Raw genomic sequence first — 25,781 nt, 5'->3', positions numbered from 1 at the left:
GGCATTGAAACACAGAATCAGCCCACATGACCTCTCTTACCTGACAAATTCAAGCTGATTGTGCCCAAGTATTTTTGACATGTCAAAAAACAATCGACAGCTCGTAAATCAGTCAGATTGGTTCAAAATGGTATCTCACCTTGAAAGTTGCGACATAAAGACCTGAAATTTTTCTTACGATTTGGTCCCGATCAGAAGAAAACTATAGGGAGACTGCAACTCGTATAATGTACGCCCGCCCTTGGTGGGAAGCCAAGGTTGCACTCATATGAGCAGCCTTGGGAAGTGCACCAAAGGAAATAGTTTGTATACCTAGTTGCACTGAGGAAGGAGACAGAGACATGACCTCAAGTTCAGAAAAGGTTCACTGATTTTATTTATTGACATAAGATATTGAAGAGTAAGATAAAAAGAGTCTCTTTACTGAATTTGTACTGATTCTTTCTGTAACTCAAACGCTAATTATTTCTACATTTTTATGTTTATTACATATTACATTTATTATGCCAAAAAGAGACTTTTGCAAAATATTGTATTGATCATCAAACGGTCTATAAATGCAGTCTATCCAGAATGTATGCTCATAGTTTAGCTATCATTTTAACTACAGCCAAATGAATACATAGAGCAATGTATTAAAATGAGTACATTGCTCAAGTTGCATTTATTGTCATTCTCATTACAGATGGGTGTATGGAAAAAGAATGTACCCCAGGGACCACAATGCATAAGAACAGCCATAAACAGTTGAAAATAAAAATAAATACATGCATTATAATTATAAAAAAGGAAGAAAATAATGAATGCATATGCATGTTTTCTCCTCTTGGGATTTATATAAAAGTCAGAATGGACAGCATATGATCCACGGAAACCACAGATTGGATGTTCAATACACATTACATATAATCATGTGAACATTACATGTGAAAGCCCCGAAATTAGCAATGAGTTGCACCAAAACTTCACTACGCTATTCGACATTGACTGACACACCCCCCACCCCACCCCCACCAGTGGTTCCCCTCCTACTTTGGCGCACGGCGAGTCACGAAATTACCAAATGACTCAGGGGTGTCAAAATCCATGACTAACATACCATTTCTCATAACACGTTGTGTGCCGGATGGAAAATAGAGCCCAAAGTATCAATCCAATCTCACATCCCTGCCTGAACTGAAACACACACACGCACACACAAGTTTGTCTCTCGGGCTATATTCACCAGGAGTCAGGGCGGAACTGCAGCAGGTCTCCTCTGAGTATAGCTACCTGAAAACTCCATCAGTTAGTCTCTGCACATTCTCATTTTCCTGGTACACTGCACATACTGACTGCAACAACTAAAGCAAGTGCTATTAATATATTTAATATTGATACAATACATACATATATAGTAGTGTGATTTCCATTTTACATGATTATATGAATATAATCGCTACATCACTACTTTCATTATATTACTATTATGGTGTACTTTTTACCTTTTTATCTTTGTGTGCATTGCACTGTAGACTTCTCCCAGTATTGGTACATTTATTGAAAAACATTTGACTCGCTTTTCTTAGTGTTATTCAGTGATGAGAACATGACTAATTTTCTGTGACCAGAAAGACAGCGACATAATTGACACTTAATGTATTTTCAAGGAAAATTTTTAAATAGTTTTTCATGATGTTTTGTCCATCATATTTCTTTTGGTGTTTTTCTCTGGTTTCAGTAAAATAATGTAACATTTTGGGACAAAAATACAGAAAAGCAAACCATAGCTGGAAGCTAAAATAGCAAATATTTCCACAGCTACAGTGAACTTTCCAGGTGAGCTGACATAAGCTGGTATAAAGGTGATCCAGACTGCACAGAATATGAGCATGCTGAATGTGATGAATTTGGCTTCATTGAAGTTGTCAGGCAGCTTACGAGCCAGAAAAGCTAAAACGAAGCACAATACAGAGAGGAGCCCAATATAACCCAGTACAGCCCAGAAACCCACTGCTGATCCTACATCGCATTCTAGAATGATCTTTTCTTTGTAGTGCTTCATGTTCTTGTTGGGGAAAGGGGGGGATATTGTTAACCAAAGCACACAAATAAGGACCTGTATGAGAGTGAAAGCAAGAACACTCAGTCTCTGCTGGGGAGGCCCAAACCACTTCATGACATTACTGCCTGGAAGTGTAGCCCTGAAGGCCATTAACACCACTATTGTTTTTCCCAGAACACATGAGATGCAGAGGACAAAGGTGATCCCAAACGCAGTGTGGCGCAGCATACAGGACCACTTAGAGGGCCGGCCGATGAAGGTAAGAGAGCAAAGGAAACACAGTTTCAATGAAAAGAGCAGCAGGAAGCTCAGCTCTGAGTTGTTGGCTTTCACAATGGGAGTGTCTTTATATACAAAGAATATTAGTGCTATTGTGATTGTAAGGCAGCCTCCAATTACTGAAAATGCTGCCAACAATATCCCCATCAGTTCATCAAAGGTCAAGAATTCAATTCTTTTTAATTCGCAGTTATTTCTTTCTTCATTGGAACTGTATTCCGGATGGCATGGGACACATGTCAGCGCATCTGTAAAAGATGAAAATATTTTTATCTCATTATTTTTTTTTGCTAATAATTTTTCATTTTCATTCAGAGTAAAGCCTAAAATGATACTATTTTAGTCTACATCAAATAAATACTATTGTTGCTTCTTGGAAACAAGGTCTGTATTGGTATATTAGAAAGATATGCCAAAACTCAATTGTGGTGTTGCTGAATTCTCCATCTGCGCATGGAATACAGTCAAAGCAGCAGATAGGTTTCCCCTTCACGAAAGCCATGTGTGTCCCAGGAAGGCAGCTATCACTGCAGACTGACCTCGGCACCTACAAAACAGTCATACTTAATTGCAGTTAACCACATGAATAACCTTGTAAAACACATCTATACAGGCCTCACATGTGAACACACAAGGGCAGGGGGGGCATTGGCCCCAAAATGTTTGAATACCCTTGCATTTGAGATGCTTGGTAATTATCCTTATTTCCTAAGTGACATCTGTTTTATATCACCATTTAATGTGCAAACTCATCTTGATCATGGTTAATATGCTTTAATTGCACAATAGTCTATGATCATGTCAAACTTAACCTATATGCCAATTCTACAGTAAACGTATTGTTTAAAGTATTCAATTGAATGATTTATGGTCATTTATTTGGTACAAGTGTTATTTTCTGATATGCATAGTTTGCTGGGAAATATTTCTGTATGCTTTTGTCCGATGTTAAGTGTCTATTTGTTGTGACTGTTAGCTAGCTACTTAGCTAGCCACATAGTTTGTATGGGTTTTTAAATTTTGGAAATTGGTGAGCCATTGCTCATTTTTTGTATACGCACAATCATTATGTGGAGGGCAGTACACATGATCTGATCTGTACCAAACTGTGTTTGATCTGAGCACAGAAGCTCATCAGCTTACCTCTTGCTGACCGCCAGCCCAGAGAGCCTGAACATCATCCGTCATCACAAACTGCTGCCCCTCTGGCTGAGATGCATCATATAGCCCTATGATCTCGAACACAACAGCACCATGGGAACTGAGTTGCCAGTTTACCAATGCGTACCTTGCTACAGGGTCCCCCTGTTTATCAAAGTAAATCCTCTCACCATGTTTAGTGGTGAAGTTTACCTGGGTCAAATAGTGAAGCACCTAGAGGGGAAAATGAGTCACAAGTTAGCAGGTTAGCACTGATTCAATTTTATTTAATAAGCTTATATGTGTATGGATGAATACACAGCACATATGAACAACAGCAAGTACAACCTGCCACGGTTCTATTCTGTCTTTGTCTGCGCAGGTTTTGTTCATGAAAGGTCCATGTCCATCTTTGCACATGATGATATTGTGCAGTGAATGGGCCACAGCATACACGGCATTGTACACATTGATCAGCAAGCTGGTGTCTGATACTTCTGTGTAGCGGCTGTGTGTTCCATACAAAGACTCTGATCCTGTGCAAGCTTTCATTGTGACATCCTTGCGAGGTATTAGAATGCAGCTGAAAATACTCTCCCAGAGCTCTACCAAACCCATGTTCCCAGGCCTGGTCGATGGGCGGGTGCTCATGATGAACTCCTTCAGTCCTGGTAAAGGAATGTTACGAACAGCAAGGCCAATAGCTCCTCCCACCACTGCGTAGCTCACCTGGGAGGCAATGGACCGGTAATTGATCCATCCTTCACTGCCCACCCACTGAAAACCTGTCACATTCTGCAGAAACAGTTCTTTGATGAGCATGTCCAAATCTGTACCATCTGCAAAAGCAACAATCACTTTAGAAGATGATTTTTTAATGACCTCCACAACCTCAAGAAATTTCTGTCTAGAGTCAGTCCTGTAGATGGGCACTGAGTACTCTATGCAGATGCCCTCATTCTGGGCTGCTTTTAAAAATGTAGCCATTCCGTTGTTGCCATAGTCATCATTTGATCTGATGGCACCAACCCAGGTCCACCCAAAGTGCTTGACCAGCTTTGCCAAAGCGCTGCTTTGATAGTAGTCACTAGGAATGGTCCTGAAGAAATTTGGGTACTCCTGTCTGTCACTGAGACATGCACATGTGGCTGAATGACTGAGCTGTAACAAACAAGATAAGCAAGTTTTAACATAGAAAATATCGGACAGGGAGAAAGATTAAAATTTTAAAACATCCATCAAATTCATCTCAAGCTGCTCTCACACACTATGCACATGCACACTCACAGTCACTGATACATTCACAAGCCTCAGACACATACACTGTCTCAAACACAGACACATCCTCGTAGAGAAAGTCTCTGCATGGCACACTGTGCATACACACACACGCTTGATTTGTACTCATACATAGACAGTAACTTTAAATTTTAATACATTATATTTAAAAACACATTTCCTTCAGAGATTCAACTTAGACAGTTCAAAATTACATAAAGGTCACTAACCACAGGTATGTTGAATGGTCTGACTGTTCTCACAATCCCAATGGTTGAAGTTGAGTATGACTCTCCTATTATTGCATGGACTGTTGAAGATTTTAAGCAGGTCTTTGTGCCTTCCTCATGCTCGTTCATTAGAGCCAGGGATGCCCTTACAGAGAGAGGAACACTTGGACAAGCGTCATGTATCCTGTAGCCCAAAGTAATTCCTGGGAGAATTGCAGAGCTGTTATTTATCTCTTCTATGGCGAAGATCATAGCTTGACCAAACTGCAGTTCTCCTTGATCCAGCCTGCGAGGAAAAATGAATGGGTGTTCTCTTACAACTTTTTTAAAAGTATTATAACTTGTGTAATATGTTGATGGATTATGAAAAAAGGAACTAACAGTGTTCTTTTCTCTCCCTCTGAAGTAATACCAAAAGCACAATCCACAAAAGTACATACAAATGTTATGAAATTTGCACTTTCACCACCAAAACAAAAATAGATATATTAGATGTTTTGCTAAATACAATTTTAAAATATATAGATCTTTCTTTTATATTCTGGTCGAAAAAATAAGCAAATACAATACATCAAAGGAAAAAAGGTATGCCATGTTCACTTTGTGTTGAAACCTATTTTAATATACCTTATACTGTATTCTACCTTATAACTGTATCTTACGTAAAATCACAATACCGTAAAGTGTTTCTTCCACACAAGAGGCCGATAGCATACCTTATGGGGCCACATTTTCCTCCACCTTATTTCAGCGCATGCAACATACAAGATAATTACTGCAGTGAATCATTAATAATGAAATGTTCTCCAGTTGTATCACAACTGATATTATTTTCATTTTGGCTTACCCATGACATTGAGTACTTCCAGGGTTGACTTGAAGTGTTGGATCTACACTTACTGGATTGTCATGAAATGAAAAAATGCCTCCAATTGTGATGTTGCCTTCTTTGGAAAACTGTGGGAATTCTTCAACTCCATATGGTCTGCAGACAGGTGTTCCAAGGCCAGCAAACAGGACTAGTAACAAGATGTCTGTGAGCAACTGCATTTCTGCGAATGTATGTGTCTTAACCTGGCAGTGTCCAGTGGTACTGCAGCATTGTCCAAGTCATTTATATAGGAATATGCTGATAACTTGCCTGACATGGGGAGTGTCTGAGTCTCCCAGTGGGGAGACAAATGTTCTGCTTGCATGTAGCTATGAGCTACACCACAGCCCCTATCACTTTTGACATAACGTTGCTAACTGTTAGTGGATATGAGATTCAGTCCCTCGTTTCCCCTTTATTCCTCTGGAGGACTGAACCTGTTGTCCTGAAGATTTTCTTCTGTATGTCTAAATATTTTAATTTACTTCACTGGAGTTGTCAGGCATCTTACAAGTTGCATTATGACAAGTCTATTTTTGTTCTGTGATCATTTTGATCATGGTTATATAGTGTAGTTCTGTGAATTGAGTTGAGGCATTTGTCAGGGATAGTAATACCTTGTGAATGATAGTTGAGAGCTAAGTAGTTGTATGATTGTCCCACTGTCAGATGGCAATCATTGGCAATCAAACGATCGTAAATGTTGCCAGGTCTAGAACAATAGACGGGTCAAACTCAGTTTCTGTAATATTAGTTCTAGTTAATATGATCAATCAAATAGCCCATTTGAAATAGGTTAGCTTACCTATCTAGCCTAGGTAAACTACTTAACTTAAATTTCCTAGCTGCCAAATGAAGTAACGTCATCTAGCTATGTGTACAAATACAGTGCCATGAAAACATATTTGACTTCCTCTATTATTGCATATTAGTCACAGTGAATGGTTTCACATCTTTAGACAAAATGTAGTAGACATATAAGGTAAACTGAGTAAACGCAAAACATATATTTTACATTTTTTAAATCAAAATATATCAAACATCCATATCTTCAAAAAAAAAAGTAATTTCCCCCTTAGTTACTCAACCGACCAATTAACCAAAATTAATTGATAATTAGATTCAGCTAATTGAACACAGTCAGGCTTGATTCCTGCCAGCCCTGTTGAATCTAAACCTCCTTCATATTGAACTTTACAATGAGTCATGTAGTCACCAAAAAGTGTCTACAAGCACACTATGCCACGATCTAAGAAAATTCTGGAAGCGATGAGAAAGAAAGTTGTTGAAACAGCCTGGAAATGGTTACAAAGCCATTTATAAGGCTCCGGGACTCCACCAACCTACAGTGAGGGCCATTATTTCCAAATAGAGAACTTGAAAGAGTGAATCTTGCAGGAGTGGCTGGTGTGCCAAAATTTCTCCAAGGGCGCATCCACAACTCATCCAGGAAGTCACAAAAGACCCCAGAAGAACATCGAAACAACTGCAGACCTCTCTAGACTCAGCTAAGGTCAGTGTTCATGACTCCACAATAAGAAAGAGACTGGCCAAATATGCTAACTAAGAGAAACATCAGTGCTGGTCTCGCATTTTCGAAAAAATACCTGGATGATCCCCAAGCCTTTTGGGATAATGTTCTATGGACAGATGAATCAACTGGAACTTTTTGGATGATTATGTCTGGCATAATAACATCATACAAACAGTCAAACAGTAGTGGTAGTGTAATGGTCTCGGGATGCTTTGCTGCCACGGGACCTGGACTTTCCATTATTAAAGGAAACATGAATTCTGCTCTGTACCAGAAAATGCTTAAGGAGAATGTCTGGTCATCTGTGCATAAGCTGAATTTGAAGCACAATTGGGTAGCAAGACAATGATCCAAAACACAAAAGCAAGTCCACATCTGAATGGCTGAAAAGAAAAAAAAAATAAGTTTTTGGAGAGTCAAAATCCTAACTTGGACCAAACAGAGATGCTGTGGCAATCAGTGTATGCTCAAAAACCTACACGTTTCTGATTTAAAGCAGGTCTGAAAAGAAGAGTGGGCTAAAATTCCTTTACAGCGATGTGAAAGACTGATATCAAATTGATATCAGACTGATACCAGACTGCACAAAATATGAGCATGCTGTAGGGAAAATAACTCTAGCCTTACAGAAGGCACCTCTTATGTAGGAAGTATACCTCTGTATTCCATATTTGTTGGCATAGTGGTATAACCACACAATTAGAAGTCAGTCTTATAAGATTACTGTTGTCTATAATATCCAGCAATAAATCTGAAAGTTTAATTAATAATGAAAATGACAAATATTAATGATCAAATATAATCAAATCAACGATTTAATACATGATCTGCTGTTTGGTGGGTTTTGATATTTCTCCCATTTAGTAGGGCTCCCTGTTTGACAGGTTAGTGCATGCTGGTGCAGGTTCAAGTACCTAAAGCAGATCCATTCAATGCCAAACCAAAATAATTACATTGCATATTCATTAACTCCTTCGTGCACGCCCCTAGTGGCCAGGGCACGAGCATATGCATATTGCTGAACTCAGACATTCAGTGCTACTGCAACCAAACTATTAGTGGAAACAACAATCTCTGTGTCCTAGCTTTATTAGTAGACAATACACAACAACTATACCAAATACGGAGTTTCTTTCTATAGTGCTATAGTGTCTATCTGGGAGTTCATAAAAATATATATTGCATCAACAAAAAATTTGTATTCCGTAATAGCAACAAGATATACGCAACAGTTGCCTGAATGCATGTCAATAGAGAGGTGAAAAACCCTGCTCACAATTGCGAAATAAGCAAGGATTTTTGTGGAAGCATGCCATGTCATTCCATCATCAATATCTGTGGCTAAATATGGAATAAATACACAATCTGACATTGGTGTTGCACATAAAGATGTCCCTTTCATGGTTCTGTGGTCAGTTATTGCCTTGAATAATCCATTTGAGAAATAAACTCACAAATAGAAAGCGGGGGTAGTTATTTCCTACAACCATGCTCAAAACCCCACTTGCAATTCCAGTACAACTCAGTTTGTGTTCAGTTTGTTCTGGTTTGATTGATATGTCTTTTATCCAGCAGAGAGCAGTATAAGCTCTCCAACGGTGTATTGCATGTCTCATTTTAAATTTTTTAGAAGGGCTCAGACCCCCACATAACAGCTTGAGCTGTTGCTTCATCAAAGCATTGTGCAGTAAACCATAACATCACACAGTAATATACAAGCACTCATTGTGACGTAATTGTTTTTTTTCTTTAAGTTTTTGGAAGATTATACAGATTTTCCAACTCATTAGCATGGCTAAAGCAAATTCTCTGGGGAGCGGGTCAGAAGAGGAGGAAACATGTCCTCACTAGTCTAGTCAGGATAGATATGCAGAAACGTACATATTACTACTTGGGACATGTCGATTATTCACATTGTGTTATATTTTTGATATTGTAGTATTTTCATTAGTCGTAAGAGGCAACTGTTAGACTTTGCTAACAATGCTCAGAACTTTTGTATTGGTAGCTAACTAACAGGCCTAGGTGTTTGTATAGCAGCATTGTTCATAGTGTAGGGGCTTGTTGTGGCCTACTTTGTTAGAATACATAACACTCGCAATAAAATTGGGTGTTTTTTAAAGAAGTTTTCACTATTCTCTAATGCGGGGATTTCACATACTGTAGTTTAAGCGTTTTTCAGCGTCTCAGTCATGTGTTATGTTTCATGCACCGATTTACCCTGAAGCCTGATTTCACCACCCACATTTTTTTGATGGTGGAATATTATTTTATTGTAATGTTATTGTACATAATGTGGGGTATTAGTATCTCAGTAAGCTATACTTGTCATTTAGGGCATTGGAAATATTCATTAAAATTTTTTGTGTGCTGATAGATATGTGCTAGATGAACATAAAATTTCCCTTGGATAGTAAAATTTGTAAAATCGTTTTTGCCCCACCCCCATACAACAAAAGATTATATACTGTACAGAAAAACACAATAGAGAATGATTACATATTTAGGTATGTGTACCACAATGTGTCACAATGCTTTGCATTCACTTTAAATCCGATGTGAATGTTTCATCTTAAACCATCATAAGCGGCACATTTATATGCTTTATAATGGCCAAAAAACATTTCTTTCATTTTTGTTTTCGGATAGGTTTGTGGATCCCTAGATATATTTGACCCCGACATGGATGAAAAGAATATAATTCCCACTTGAAAATGATGCAAAAATGGAGCATTGTGTAGTTCAGGCAGGCCACGAAAGGCAACCCCACCTCCGGCTGAATCAGTTGATGGCTCGGCTGATTAGCTGACACTTGACTGAACAAGGGCATTCCATTTGCCTAATACACATTTTCTTGATTTTTCTGTCCTCGCATCCTTTCCTCAAGTCCTTTCTTTGCATCCTCTGTTGGGTGGAGCTAAGGAAAAAAGGAAAGGATGTGATGAAATAAAATAAGTGATTGGAAGGAGCCCAGAGAAATATAAATGAGAAAATGAGAAAAATATCTGAAATAAAAATTAGTTTCCCACAAAGATTATACAGATGTTAAAGCAATTTTAATTTAGCAGTTTTAATTTTTGTGGCAATTATTAGTTAGCAAGCAAGCGAGTTTCCACATTAAACACAGATGGTGACCACAAAGTTTTTAAAAACGGCTGAAATAGCATCACCATGCGCTTCCGTATATGTCCATTTTCCCTGTGTATCCGAGTATCCTGAAATTGTCTACTTTGATCAGACTACTTTGATCAGATGTTATTGTTGGCAGATGTAGCTAAATGTCCAATGGGGAGAATTATTGTTTGGGGGACTGGAATTGTGATGACAAAGTTGGAAAGGAAAAATGCTAAATAACCCAAGTTTGGGGTCTTATTGTGGCGACAGTAATACCCCAATTAAAAATAAGTTGTAACTGGATTCTGTCTGTTTACAAGGGCTGAGTGTCTGTGGAAAGTACAGAAGTTTATCTCGTTAATGGCTGAGAGTCTGTGGTCATTGTGGTTATTTCTGTAAGAAATCCCAAGTGCCAAACTGTGCTGTATAGATATGGGGCAAGCCATAGCCTGCAATCACTGTTTATATACATATAGTGTTTTATTCTGCTCTCATGCTCATGTCTCATGCTCTCATATGCATTTCTCATGCTCTTTGTCTTTTTATTTTTGGAATTAGAACTTGTTTCTGGACACATCATACAGAAGTTCAATTTCTTCATCCTAAATTCTGCTATACATTCATATGAGCTGTATGAACAAACCTTCAAATTCAGCAGTTTTCACAAACTGGTCAGCATTATTGGGTGTTTATGGATATGATCGAATCCCAACACAGGACAGGTGCAGTAGCATACAGTTCAAAGTTATGGTTTTCAAAGGATTTTACTAGGGTATTTTGTGGATGTCCTATGGTAATAAAAAGTGTCAGTTCACTCTCACATCCCTCCCTACACTGCAACTCACACAAGCACGCACATGTATGCACGCATGTACGATCAAACATGCACACACACACTGTTTGTCTCTTAAGTTGTATTCACTGTGCATCAGAGAGCAATGGTCTCCTCTGAGAATAGCTTCCTGGAGCTCCATCAGTTAGTCCCTGCTCATCCCCATTCTACTGTTACACTGCACACAGACTGACTGCTGTAGCTAAAGCAAATGCTTAAAATATTGAATATTGATACAATACACCCATTTCGACCAGTGCAATTGCCATTTTAAGTGATTATATTATGGAATTTTCACTGAATGACTACTTTTACGATCACTATCACCTTTTTCCTTTCTAATTGTGTGTGAATTGCCTGTACGCTGGAGAGTTCTCACAGTATTGGGAAATTTATTGCAAAAGAGATGGCTGGCTTTTCTCAGTTTTATTCAATGATAGAAACATGATTAAGCTTCTGTTACCAGAAAAACAGCTACTTTTTTTGACATTTTATGCACCTTCAAGGCAAGGACAACAGGAATCTGGTACTGAAAAAATCATTAGAATTGTAGAATGATTTCATGATGGTTTGTCCATCCTATTTATTTTGGTTCTTTTTTTCTGGTTTCAGTAAAATAATATAACATTTTGGGACAAAAATACAAAAAAAATAAATTTAAAAAAAACAGCATAACTGGAAGCTAAAATAGGAAATATTTTCACAGCTAGTGAACTTTCCAGGTGAGCTGACATAAGCTGGTATAAAGGTGATGCAGACTGCACATGAGCATGCTGAATTTGATGCATTTGGTTTCATTGAAGTTGTCAGGAAGCTTATGAGCCAGAAAACAAAATAATCAGCATTATTTCTTCATAGATAAGGAACTCCATTTGTTGATGACACATCCTTTCTCTTGTTGGACCAGTAATCAGGTGGGCACATCAAACATTAATTGGGGTCTGCCATTGCAGAAAGCAGACTTAGTATACCACTGAAAATTTAAATCTCAGAATATTTCCCTTATTTTATTCCAATCGTGTGTATTATACCTGTAATATTGCTGATTTCTTGCTCGGTGCAGGGCGCACGGTCATAGCAGCAGACAGGCCTTCCTCTCTGCATAGCCTTCCGAGTGCCTGGGGGACAACTCTCACTGCACACTGACACAGAAATCTAACAAACATAGGGGAAGAGAGTCTCAGAGCTCATTAACTCTGCATAAATATTGTTTTGAACACCCAGCCATGTGTTTATACAATGATACTGGAAATTGTATGTTGCTTTGTAGTATTTCATTTACAGTGATAGCATGCCATACAATGTATAATAAAAAATGTCTGCTGTAGAAGTATATTGTGACCCATGTGGCAAATCAGGGCCAAGTCAGTTGGCCAATAGATAGTACTTTTTTTGCCTGCACAATGTAATAATCATAGGTCGGTGTGTTAGGAGTTTTCATAATACTAGTTACTGCTCCAGTCTTATTGAATCATGGTGGCCATATTTTATGGCTTAGATACATTATTGAAAAAAATGGATATGGAGAACAATTAATGCATACAGAATTGTGATGAGATATTTGATGGAAAGAGGTTAAGGAGAAAAGTTCTTAACATTTTTGAATGTTAAATTGTGACCAATTGAAAATGGTGGTGAATTTTTGTGATTAGCCACACCTTTCACAAGTTCATTCGGTAATGATATTACAGAGAAACACAGAATTTCAATAAACCTTATACAGGAGTGTGCAATGAAAAATAGTGAAATTTGCACATTGTAAGTCAGCTACCCTTGGACGAGTAGGTCCAGGAAACTGGATTCAAATTGTGGTTATCTCCAAAAGTGACAATTTATTGCCTTCTAATATTTATTTCAAGTTTTTATCCTAATTATAACCATTACATTGCAATACACTCTATTAGAATATTGTGACCTGTTCAGACCAGCCCTCCATGACCCATAAGTGCCCACTCTGACTCGACCATCTACGAATTGTAGAATAGTGAGAACAGATAATTAAAATGCATTTTATGAATCTTCACAAGTAGGCACCAAGGAATGCAGGAGATATAAATATATTACCTCATGCAGTGATTAAATGGTGCAAAAGTGTAATCAATCAATGTATTATTAAATCATGACTATAAATGTCAATATTAAATATTAAAATAATAACCAATAATGTAACAACATGCGGGAGTTCTTTAATGTGGTAAGCTCAATCATTTATCTGAATAATAATCAGACCGATAACAAAGTTTAATAAAATAGAATTTATTAAACAAACGAACAAACATCAAGACTATAATCATTAAAGGCTAAATAAGAGAGGATATGAAAGGGGGTAGCATGTTGCATGTGTGTGTCTAGTCACGTCTGTGTTAACCAGCACATGTGGTGCCTGAGAGAACAATGGCTCTTTTTTTGGAGTGAATTATGAATCCACTTTTAGCATGTGGTGTGAAATATGGCTGGAGATCAGGGGAATGGAATACTAGTGGCTACCGAAGTTAGCTACATCTAGCTAATCTCAGTGTACCGTTGCATTGTAAATATACAAGACCAAATATCAACTGAGTATATATTAGTGCAAGGGAGAACACATGCACAGATCTCGATTTAAAGGAAGGTGGGTTGTAAGGTACTGTTGGTAATAGAGTATATATGTTAGCTGTGTGGGCTTGGCGGCTGTAGCTAACAAACAAGCAACATGATATAATCTGAACACAACATTACCTACAATTTTTTTGAAAACCAAGAACAAACAGCAGTTTCCTAAGCTAGTTAATGCCTTGATGTTTGACAGTCTTATTGCGGGAGCGCAGATGGTTCCGTGCTTTGGATCTCAGTTGCACTGTTTGTAGAAAAACCCGGGCTCTGTCCTGGTTTTTCCCACGGCACGCAAGAACTGCCGCCGTGGGCTATGCATGGCAAATTGTGGTCACGACGATCCGAGAGGGACGTTTAATCGGATGCATGCGCCATGGGTCTGGACTGTTTCGTGCTTGTCTTCCATCCATGCTGGAGGTGGAAAGCTGTGCTTTGCTTGCCGTCGCAGGAAAGTACATAGACTACGTACATTTAACTTGTAATGTTGCAGAACGATAGCACGTGTAAAGTTAGTAAACAAATTGGTCCCATGATGGAACAGTTTCTTTTGCTTAGTATAGCTACAGGGGAGCTCGATGAGAGTTTTGTTAGGGAAGACATGTAAATATGTTGACTTTTCACATTGACTTCAATGGAGATCATTCAGATCAATTAAAAAAAAAATGTGTCAATTAAAAAATGTGAGTTAAGCTATTATTCTGAAATTTGACTCAGTTATTTAGAGATACGTGCTTCTCCTGTCAGTGTTTTTTCATGATGATTGGACAATGCAGAAGTTAGATATTACTGTTTCTCCTAGCAGAACAGTATTCATTTTTCCATTTTCATTCAGAACTCCAAGAATTTCTAACCAAAAAAACATTATCTATCATTTGCAGAACGGTATGCTGTGATGCCTGTGAGCTATTTTGGTGTAGATTGGACCTATGATAAATTTGTTGTAGTATTAATTAGTGACACACTGTTTTTTAATTTTTTTTTTTCCTTTTAAACTTTGAAGCACTCCGGTAGCACCACTATGGGTATGCATTTCACATTTGCTATATGCTGATGGTTGTTATTGTGTTGTTGTGGAACCCTCCTACAGCCCCCTGATTTCCCTTATGGTCTCTTACAGTCATAGTTGTATGTAACCTGACACTGAAACGTTTAGATATGGTTTGTTTCCTATGTAAATCACATGTAATTTATGTACCATTTAGGATAGTACAAATAGTATGGATTGGTATTGTTAAGGATCATATGATTATTACATTTAGCGGGTGCACAGTAAATCTAATTAGGTTCATAGTTGTGGTGGATTGATTGTTTTGGGTTTAGAGTTATTTTAGTGGTATCTTTCCCATCATGTGCCTTTTTGTATTCTTCTCTGGTGTCACCAAAATAATGTAACATTTTGGAGCAAAAATACAGAAAAGCATTCCATAGCTGGATGCTAAAATAGCAAAGATCTCCACAGCTACAGTGAACTTCCCAGGTGAGCTGACATAAGCTGGTATAAAGGTGATCCAGACTGCACAGAATATGAGCATGCTGAATGTGATGAATTTGGCTTCATTGAAGTTATCAGGCAGCTTACGAGCCAGAAAAGCTAAAACAAAACACAATATAGAGAGGAGCCCAATATAACCCAGCACAGCCCAGAATCCCACTGCTGATCCTACATCACATTCTAGAATGATCTTTTCTTTGAAGTGTTTCATGTTCTTGGTGGGGAAAGGAGGGGATATTGTTAACCAAAGCACACAAATAAGAACCTGTATGAGAGTGAAAGCAAGAACACTCAGTCTCTGCTGCAGAGGCCCAAACCACTTCATGATATTACTGCCTGGAAGTGTAGCCCTGAAGGCCATTAATACCACTATTGTTTTCCCTAGAACACAAGAGATGCAGAGGACAAAGGTGATCCCAAATGCAGTGTGGCGTAGCATACAGGACCACTCAGAGGGCCGACCAATGAAGGTAAGAGAGCAAAGGAAACACAGTTTCAATGAAAAGAGCAGCAGGAAGCTCAACTCTGAGTTGTTTGCTTTCACAATGGGAGTGTCTTTGTGCATAAAGAATATTAGTGCTACACCTACAGTTAAAGTAGCACCAAGTAATGAAAATATCAGCAACACTATCCCCATTATTTCTTCAAAATTCAGGAATTCTGTTATCTTCAAGATACATTGATTCCTTTGTTCATTTGACCAGAATTCCTCTGGACATGGGATGCAGTTGATCGAATCTGTACGGAAAGAAGTTGGCAACAATTGATGTTTTGCTTTCACAGCAATAGTTTCATGCTATGTGGACAAGTCAAAATATCATCACAAACTTACACAATATGTGGCTTTTGTTCATAACTTTGATGTAATGTATGTATGTCTTTTCATTCACAATGACTTTAATTGCTTGGTTTACTTTAACATTACACAGTTTTTAGAATGTATTATAGGATATAATAGCAATGGACCATACATCCACTGGATTTGAAATGAAGCAGTGAATACGAGGTAAAATTGATTGTTTTTAATTTGAGGGTATTTACATCCATATTGTGTAATCTGTCTAGGAATTGCCTTTTTTAGACATAGCCCCCCATTTTAGGGGACCAAAAGTAATTGGAAAATTGGCTGCTTGGCTGTTTCTTGGCCAGCTGTGTGTCGTTGCATCATTAGTTCATGCAGAAGAATGCTATGAAAAGATCTAGAGATGATTCTAGTTGTGGCAATTGCATTCAGAATGTTGCTGTGTCTCCATATGAGGACCAAATAAATGTCAGCACCAGTAAAGCAGGCCACCATGATGCTGAAAAATCATGATAAATTCATTCATAGCCAGAACTTTGGTTGTGTTAAAATAAGCAGTTTGGTACATTCTTAAGAAGCAAGAATGCATTGTTGAGCTGGTAGCCAGAAGACCACTGTAGTGAATGGCTAATGAATACTTTCAGTTGTGAAAAAAACTTTTTCAATGGGCAAACAGATCAACAACTCTTCCCAGGAACTAAGCATAGATGTTTCAAAGACTCATAAAGAGAAGACTACACCAGCATAAACTCAGCAGGTTATCCACAACATGCAAATCACTGGTGAGCCTCAAGAATAGAATGGCCAGGTTAGAGCTTGCTAAAAAAAGTACATTAAAAAACTTTAGAGTCTTATGGGTAGATGAGATGAGGATTAACCTGTATCTAAGTGATATATAGAGCAAAGTACGGAGAAAAAAAGGAACTTCCCCTGATGCAGAGCATACCACCTCATCTGTGAAATATGTTGGCGGTAGTGTTATGGCTTGTACATGTATGGCTGCCAGTGGAACTACCCTACTTGTCTTTATTGATGATGTAACTGCTGACAGCAGCAACAGGATTATTTCTGAAGTGTACAGAAACATCGGCCAATAATTAATCAAATACTGTAGACTGCAGGTATATAGTTTTAGTTTATAGTATATAGGTTTATAGTCCCAAAGTGCAGAACAAAGCGGTATAAAAATAGCTTTGTTCCAGCAGCCATCACTCAGATGAACAAGTCGTAGCAACATTGCACAGATGATATAGAAGCAAGGTTTTATCTATTTATTTTATCTTTAGTTTTAGTGGTTTTATTAATGATTGGAATCTTGAGTACTTTTATTTATTTAATTTATTTTATTATGTTTGCCTACTGTCTGTGTTGTTTCCAAATTGTGTCAAGATGGATGACTCTACTGCAAACCAAATCTACCTACGGATACAAATAAAGTAATCTGAACCTGAAGCTGACTCCTAAAGCACCCAAGGTTTAAAAACCTGAGTTTTTCAGTTCCAAAAAATTGAATGTAAAATGTTCTCGACAGGTCAATCACCCGACCTGAATCCAATCGAATATGGACAGAAGATGGCCGAGCATCACAAGGGAAAATATATCTGCTGATGTAAATAGGTCACATAATTTATCCACAAATCACTCGATGTGAATGTAAATACCCTGAAATTAAGCCTGATTATACCATCATGTTTGGCACAAACATATTATAAGGCTTATTTTTATTGATTTGGCTCTGTACTCCACAATTTTAGATTTGTAATCAAACAATTCTTATGTGGTTAAAGTGCACATTCTCTTTTATTTAAGAGTTTTTTTTACACATTTAGGTTTAATCATGTAAAAAATACTGCACTTCTTATAAATAGTCCCCCCAGTACATAATATTTGGGTCAAAACGCTTCACAGGTGTTTCTGATTAGTCAGATGTTTTCAATTGCTTCCAAAAATATAAGAGAGTTTTCTGTGTCAAGCTTTGATGCTAGGCTTTTGATTTCTTTTGGAGTCTGTTATTGCTAAGAACCAGAGGTATGCCAATGAAAATCAAGGAAGCCGTTATGAGGCAGAGGAATAAGAAAAAAATGGTCAGAGATGGCCAAACCTTAGGCTTTCCAAAACCAACTGTTTGGAACATCATTAAGAAGAAAGAGAGCCCTGGTGAGCTTAGAACTTACAAAGAGTCGGGTAAGCCAAGGAAGACTTTTGTGGTGAATACATTGAATCTGGAGGCATTTGGTTGAACTTGAGCCGACAAGGTGCTTCAGTACACTTCAGAATTCATTCTGCTGCTGCTATCAGCAGTTACATCATCAGTGAAGACAAGTGAGCCAGTATCTGTGGTTGCCATCCAACCACCCATATATCTATTTTCTAACCACTTAGTCCAGATCAGGGTTGTGGTGGCAACTGGGCAAGCAGAGCAGCCCAGACATCCCTCTCTCCAGCGAGTTCTGCTAACTCATCGTGATGGAACCCTAGCTGATCCCAGGACAGCCTGTGGATATAATCCCTTCAGTGCGTTCAATGTCTGCCCTGGGTCTCCTCCCCGGTAGCCATGCCCAGAACACCTCCAGAGGTAGGCACCCAGCAGGCATCCTTATGAAATGCCCGAACCACCTCAACTGACTAATTTCAATGCAGTGGAGCAGTGGCTCTACTTTGAGCTCCTCCGGGACAGCTGAGCTCCTCACCCTATCAAGAAAAGTTAGCCCTGCCACCCTACGGAGAAACCCCATCTGGCTGCTTAATCTTACTACCCATAGCTTGCGACCATAGGTGAGAGCAGAGACGAAGACCGACTGATAAATCGAAAGCTTTGCCTTTCGGCTCAGCTCCTTCTTCTCCACCACCATCTGATACATTGCCTGCATTACTGTGGCCGCTGCACCTAGACAGCGGTTGATCTCCAAATCCATTTTTCCCTCACACCTGAATAAGACCCATAAATAATAAGATAGTTGAACCCAGGGGAGAGGGCAGTTGCTCCCCATTACTTAAAGGGGACAAACCATGGTCACAGACTTGGAGGTGCTGATCCTCATCCTGACCTTGTCACACTCAGCTGAAAACCGCTTTAGTGTGAATGGAAGATCACAGTACGATGAGGCTAAGAGACCAACATAATCTGCAAACAGCAGAGATGCCACTTCTATGTCCCCAAACTGGACACACTCCATACCTCAGCTACGCCTTAAGATCCTGTCAATGAATACCAAGAACAGGAGGGGAGACAAAGCACTCCCTTGGTAGATTTTGACACCCACATTGATCGAGCTCGACTTAATGGCTTGAATGCAAACACAGCTCTTTGCTCCGAGTATACAGGGACCGAATGGCATGCAACAGCGACCTTGGCACTCTATACTCCCACAGCACCTCCCCCAATCACCCCGCGGCTCATGGTCATATACCTTCTTCAAATCCGCAAAACACATGTAGACTGGATAGGCAAACTCCCATGCCCCCCTCAAATATCTGTGAGAGGGTAAAAAGCTGGTCTGCTGTTCCGCAGCCCAGACAAAACCCGCATTGTTCCTCCTGAATCTGACTATTGGTTGTAGTCTCCTTTCCAGCACCTTGGCATATACTTTCCCTGGGAGGCTGAGGAGTATGATTCCCTGATAATTGGAACACACCCTCCAGACCCCTGGTGCTCTGCCACTGAGGAGCTCTCCAACCACCCCAGTGACCTCTGCTACAGAAATGGACTCTGATCCTCCAGATTGCTCCAACTGTCAGATTTAGACATTCCTCAGAGTCTTCCTTCCAACACTAGCCTCAGTTGAGGTCGGAGTGTCATCCATGACAGCCATACATGCCAAGACCATTACACCCCCCACCTCTATATTTCACTGATGGGGGGGGGGGGGGCTTTGGATCTTGGACAGTTGCAATTGGTCTCCATAATTTGCTCTTGCCATCACTCTGATACAAGTGAATCTTGGTCTCATTTATACACAAGACCTCTTTCCAGAACTCTGCAGGCTTTCTTAGGTGCTTCTTAGCAGACTACAACCTGGCTGTCCCGTTTTTGCAGCAAACTAGTGGTTTGCATCTTGCTGTGTAATCACTGTATTTCTGGAAGTCATCTATGAACAGTAGTCACTGAATGATCCACACCTGCCTCCTCAGCAGTTTTTCGGATCTGTCTAACAGCTTTTCAGGAGTCTTTATTCATTAGGTGAGAATTCTTCTGTCATCATCTGTAGAGGTCTTCTGTAGCTTATCAGGCGATTTCTTGTGATTTCTGAGCTCACCAGTAATGATTTTCATTAACCTAAGGTTAGGTATATGTCTCTTTCTGTTTTGTTTTTCTTATTTCTCAGCCTCATGATGGCTTCCTTGCCGATAACAGACTCCAAAGGCAATATATAGGCTAGAATCAAAACTAGATACTGAACGCTCTCTTATAACTGGACTAAGGAAGCAATTGAATGCACCTGACTAATCAGAAACATCTGTGATACCATTTTTCCCAAACATTACGATGCCCTGAAATGAGGGGACTATTTATAAAAAAGTGCTGTCATTTCTGCAAGGTTGAAAACAAAAAATTTTAAAAATGCCCTTAAAACTGGGAATATGCACCTTAACCACATGTAAATTGTTTGAATACAAATCTAAACTTGCGGAGTACAGCGGCAAATCAGAAACATGTCTTTGTCCCAAACATTATGGTGCTCACTATATACACACACACACACACCTATATACACACATACACACACACACACAATAAGAAACTTGCTCTACCAGTTGTATTGCTGATTTCTCCCTCGGAACAGGGCACACAGTCATAGCAGCAGACAGGCCTTCCTCTCTGCACAGCTTTCCGAGTGCCTGGGGGACAGCTCTCACTGCACACTGACACAGGCACCTTAAAACAAAGAATTTTCACTTTCATAACAACGCAGGAGAGATAATATTTATTTTAACACTGTAAATCTACAGTTCTTGTGTGATCCTCACCAGTGAATTTATATGATGTTGCACTGATGTAGTACTGTGTTCATGCATGTCCAAATGTCATAAGAAATACACACACTGGCTATATGTCAGTGATTGTACTTTCACGCTACATTCCACCTCAAGTGTTTTCATTGTAAACATGGCATGTTCATATTCTCAACTCAACTTTCATCTCCTAAATTGTTTAATATCAATACAGCTCTTCACCGTGTTTGTGTCAGTCCAAAAGTGATAGAAATTACCTCTTGATTAAACAATAGTCTGATCTAATCTAACCATTTTGTACCTTTACCTTATTCTGCTGTCACTGATTGTGCAGTACTTATTGTTCTTCCATGACACATTATATTAACCGGATAGTGTTTGAAAAGCATGAACCCATGTCATCGTAAGGTACCTGAAGTTGGCTCACTAAATCTTATGCATACATCTGAAAATGATTGGGCCTGGATTCCATCGACATTGATGCTTAACTTTGACTTATAATACAAAGAAAATGAGGATGGTTACATCCACAATGTAAATATTTTTTCTTCAAACCTTTGTTTCCCCTATTTTATTGATGAGAGTGACAGGACTGCACTTACCACATATTGTGCAAAATGGTGGTACTGTAAGTCTATCAGGACAACTATAATATTTAGTTCACATTAATTAGCAAAGCCATTGGAAAAGTAAGTGGATCTGTATTGCACTCCACAATTGAATTACATACTTTGATTCAAGGAGATGAAAAACTGCATGGGACTACATCCAAATATTATGTGTCTTAAATTTATAATATACAGTTTGTGAGTGTGTGTCTGTGTGTGACAGAGCGAGAGAGAGAAAGAAAAAGAGAGAGCAACCAAAAGTGGTTTAAGTGAAGGGTCTTAGGTTCATACCTTAACGTATGCCTGCATGCCTCCAAAAGGCATTCCTCATTCTCTCTCGGTTCACTGACTCGGTTCTCTCTACCTCAGTTGCAATGACCATACGGTCAGAAAAAAAAGACGAAAAATATGAAGCCAAGCGCAACATCGACACTTATGTCTCTCTAACCCCTGTCCTGTCATATTAGCTAGCTAGCTACCTTAGCTAGCGAACATTAGCTGAATTGAAGTATTGCTGAATTGTTAATAATTAGCTACCAACTGAATTAAACTTAGCTAGGAAACTTCCTGCCACATGTGAATTCAAAATTTCATATGTTTGGAGTAACTTTTAATTGGTCATTGAACATACCCCTTAAAAGCACTTCTCATTTTCCACATATCCTCGTTTACTGGAAAACTAGTCTATGAATTTTCAGGTTTTCTGGAATGTGTATTAACCCCAAGCTAGCAAACCACCTAGATAGATAACCAACAATCAAGCTAAATATATCTATAAAATATAATATTTTTAAGGGAGCCAAAAGATGATTGAATGCGTGTTTTTATTTTTTTTCAATTTTCGCACGTTTGCAGACATTGACTGGTCATACTCTCCACTCCAGCTTACCAACTGACTGGTGCACTCCCTCAACATGTGCTGCTTGTCCGGTACCAATAGATATGTTCTTATGCCATGATATTGCTATGTCCCTTCATTTCTATCTGGTGCTAATCTGCGTTGTGGGCCATTGTACAACCCTCTCCCACTGAGTTAATATCTTGCAACTGTTTTATTTTCTCAGACTCCTGAAGAACTAGCAACACAGGGAAAGTATGTTTTGTTCCATATTTATAAGAACTTTTGACTTGTGTAAAACAAAATCATGATGAATATTACTAACGACGGAGTCAAAATATACAGTATATATTTTTTTTTTATCTGAGAGAGGCCAAAAATCTTAAATTTGAGAGGCACGTGCCTTGTCAGGTTGAATGGGCATGACACCACTGAATTCAGTGAGCACTAACATGAACTAAACCTACTGCATATGGGGTAAAAATAAGAATACTTGCATTTACAAGTCAAAGTTAAGGGCAAATATTGATTAAATCCAGGTCTGTTCATTCCCCTTTGGACTAATCTGACCATTTAAATTGTTGATTCAGTGCACTTTTAGGTAATGAGCAGGCAAATTTTACCATTACAATAATATCAAAATAAATTCTCACCATACCTGTTCCTGGTTTTTCCCCCAAACAATGGTGAAATTGTTCAGTGAAAGTTGATGGTGCAGTGGTAAAGATGCATCATAGACACCCACTGTCACAAACTCAGTCTTTCCCTCTTTACCATCCTGCCAGTTCAGCAACTCATACTTTGCTGCAGGGTCTCCATTCTCATCAAAGAAAACTTCTTCACCATGAAGAGTAGAGAAATGAACTTCCTTCATATAATTTAGAACCTAAAGTGAAATATAAAACTTGACAAGTATATAACCAAAACCGCATCAAAATTTCTCTTTTTGATCAGTGACTTACCTGCCATGGTTCAGTGTCTCCAGCCCCTTTCTTGCATGTATCATTGAGCTGACTGCAAACATACATGTCATGCAGGGCATGAGCTACAGCATACACTGCCTTGTAGACATTATTGGCAATTTGCAGTTCAGAGACATCAGTGTACTGGTTTTTTACAGCACTCAAACTTTCTGTGCCACTGCACAAATTAGCATTTTCTTTGTTGTCGGGCGTGGGCAGCATACATCCAAATATAGTCTCCCACAGTTTATTGTAAATGGGTATGCCTGCAGATGGGTGAATACTGAGCAAAAATTCCTTCAGGCCCCGGATTTTAGCTTTAGGGATAGCAAACCCCAGTGATCCTCTCAGAATATGTTGCCATTCACCAGTGGCGATGTTTGAGTCTGAAATCCAGGATTCGCTGCCTATCCACTGCAGTCCTGTGACATTCTGCAGGGACAATTCCTTCAGCAAAACCTCCATGTCAGAGTAGGAAACAAAAGCCACAATGACCTTTGAGCTGGATGTCCTTATGATTTCAGCTATTCTGACAATATCCTCCCTGGGATCAGTTCTGAAGAACGCCTCAGAGTACTCTACACAGATTCCCTCCTCTTGTGCAGCCCTCACAAAGGTAGCCATCCCATTGTTCCCATAATCATTGTCACTGCATAAAGCTCCTACCCAGGTCCAGCCAAAGTGCTTCACCAGCTGAGCCAGGGCTCTGCTCTGGTAATAATCGCTGGGAATGGTTCTAAGAAATGATGGATATTTGGTTTTGTCACTGAGGCATGCACACGTAGCAAAGTGGCTGATCTGTAAAGATGCACAAATAAACCAGTTGGAGAAGTGAGACAATGGAGTCAATATAAAGCAGACAATGTAAGCAGTTGCTATATTTACTGCATTTGTCTGCTCAGTTAAACCATGAAGTGATTTCTGTACCACTTCCTATCAGGAAATGTTTTTATAAATCTGTATCTCGCATTGTAGAAATTGGTGTAAACTTACCACTGGTATGTGTAAAGGTCCAATGGACGCTGAAATTGCTATAGTTGGTGTTGAGGAGGTTTCTGCTATGATGGCTCGTACTGTTGCTGGACTGGAGCAGTTTGTGTCACCAGTAGATCCTTCCTGCCCATTAATTAAAGACATTGCTGCTGTGATAGCAAGTGCAATGGAACCACAAGAATCATAAATCTTATAGCCCATGGATACACCAGGAAGTATGTCAGTGCTGTTGTTGATTTCTTCAATGGCAAAAACCATAGTTTGAGCATTTTGAAATTCCCTGAAGCTTAAACTAAAAGAAATACAATTGGTAAAAAAACAGACTATTTTCTCTCTTGCTCACTTAAACAAATTTTTCCATTAAAAAGTGACTAAAATACCCCACAAAATAACTTTCAAGTCTAAGTCATATAAGCTTCAAATCAAATCAGATCTCTGAAAAAAGATGGAAAAAACTATAAATACATGGAATAGATTTTTTCACCCAGAAGCAAAAAAAAAAAAAAAAAGACAACTAAAATCAACCCTCACCATAAAAAGGAGTTCTGTTACACTCCACTTTCTAGTAATTCATAATTGTAGAAAATGATTATCCAAATTTTCACATCAAGTGACATTTTCTTTTATTGCCTGTCTGGATAATGAGTTCACTGGAATACCTTTGTGTAAATGGATAAACATACCTCTCACACTGCAGTTGTTCTGGCTCAGTAGAAAATGTGGGTTCGCTCTCAACCCAGGTGTTGTGGAAAGAGAAGATCCCTCCGATGATAACATCCCCATCCTTTTGGAGCTGTGGGGGTTCCGACTTCCCTCGCTGCCTGCATGGGATGTCATCTGCCTGTGCCAGGAGGGCCACCATCCACATCTGTAAGAGCCGCATGGCTTCCAGTCACCTGGTCTTTAGCAATTCTTTTATAGTGCGGTGGGTGGGACCTCAGAGACTAACTAACTGTGTCTAACTTTATTCCTTCACAACAATACAGCCCACATGAAAAAGTACAGTACAATTCTTATACGGTCAACATGTTAAGCTTTCATGCCTTCCTTATATAATTCTAGCATGACAACGTAAATGTTTCCTATATTTTGTTCACAAGGAGTTGTGCTGTATTTAACATGTCATGTATGTTTTCTTGTATGATTATGGCCATTTTCTTACTAAAGAGTGTACATTCTATTGGAGATATCTGTGCAAAAATGAACATTGTATGGCAGT

General features: G+C 38.9%; 3 protein-coding genes across 3 annotated transcripts; all 3 read right to left on the bottom strand.

Moving 5' to 3' along the window:
• Window positions 1-1,041: 1,041 nt before the first annotated feature.
• LOC135236205 (extracellular calcium-sensing receptor-like) lies at window positions 1,042-2,534 on the bottom strand. The gene has a single exon (XM_064302442.1). The coding sequence runs from the start codon at window positions 2,468-2,470 to the stop codon at window positions 1,670-1,672; it is 801 nt and encodes a 266-aa protein (XP_064158512.1). The 5' UTR covers window positions 2,471-2,534; the 3' UTR covers window positions 1,042-1,669.
• Window positions 2,534-6,044, bottom strand: LOC135236204 (extracellular calcium-sensing receptor-like). The gene is made up of 5 exons (XM_064302441.1): window positions 5,819-6,044; window positions 4,972-5,257; window positions 3,812-4,624; window positions 3,467-3,697; window positions 2,534-2,870 (listed from the first exon to the last, which is right to left on the bottom strand). The coding sequence occupies exons 1-5, from the start codon at window positions 6,019-6,021 to the stop codon at window positions 2,673-2,675; spliced, it is 1,731 nt and encodes a 576-aa protein (XP_064158511.1). The 5' UTR covers window positions 6,022-6,044; the 3' UTR covers window positions 2,534-2,672.
• Window positions 6,045-13,608: 7,564 nt separating this feature from the next.
• Window positions 13,609-25,445, bottom strand: LOC135236563 (extracellular calcium-sensing receptor-like). The gene is made up of 6 exons (XM_064303016.1): window positions 25,246-25,445; window positions 24,563-24,854; window positions 23,570-24,367; window positions 23,266-23,493; window positions 20,961-21,084; window positions 13,609-16,144 (listed from the first exon to the last, which is right to left on the bottom strand). Exons 1-6 carry the CDS (start codon window positions 25,443-25,445, stop codon window positions 15,237-15,239), a joined length of 2,550 nt encoding a protein of 849 aa, XP_064159086.1. The 3' UTR covers window positions 13,609-15,236.
• Between the last annotated feature and the right edge of the window lie 336 nt (window positions 25,446-25,781).

This window comes from Anguilla rostrata, chromosome 12 (genome assembly GCF_018555375.3).
Source record: "Anguilla rostrata isolate EN2019 chromosome 12, ASM1855537v3, whole genome shotgun sequence".
Classification (NCBI taxonomy): domain Eukaryota; kingdom Metazoa; phylum Chordata; class Actinopteri; order Anguilliformes; family Anguillidae; genus Anguilla; species Anguilla rostrata.
This window is presented reverse-complemented; position numbering and strand designations above follow the sequence as displayed.

Bases quoted from the DNA above. Each gene is read 5' to 3' on its own strand.
- LOC135236205 (XM_064302442.1), bottom strand. From the start codon at position 2,470: ATGGGGATATTGTTGGCAGCATTTTCAGTAATTGGAGGCTGCCTTACA.
- LOC135236204 (XM_064302441.1), bottom strand. From the start codon at position 6,021: ATGCAGTTGCTCACAGACATCTTGTTACTAGTCCTGTTTGCTGGCCTT. The intron at 4,625-4,971 runs GTTAGTGACCTT...TGTTTGTTACAG, and splicing joins GACCATTCAACATACCTGTG to CTCAGTCATTCAGCCACATG. The intron at 2,871-3,466 runs GTAAGCTGATGA...ACTGTTTTGTAG, and splicing joins GGGCTGGCGGTCAGCAAGAG to GTGCCGAGGTCAGTCTGCAG.
- LOC135236563 (XM_064303016.1), bottom strand. From the start codon at position 25,445: ATGCGGCTCTTACAGATGTGGATGGTGGCCCTCCTGGCACAGGCAGAT. The intron at 21,085-23,265 runs GTATGGTGAGAA...CTTTGTTTTAAG, and splicing joins GGGGGAAAAACCAGGAACAG to GTGCCTGTGTCAGTGTGCAG. The intron at 16,145-20,960 runs GTAGAGCAAGTT...CTTTCCGTACAG, and splicing joins AGAAATCAGCAATACAACTG to ATTCGATCAACTGCATCCCA.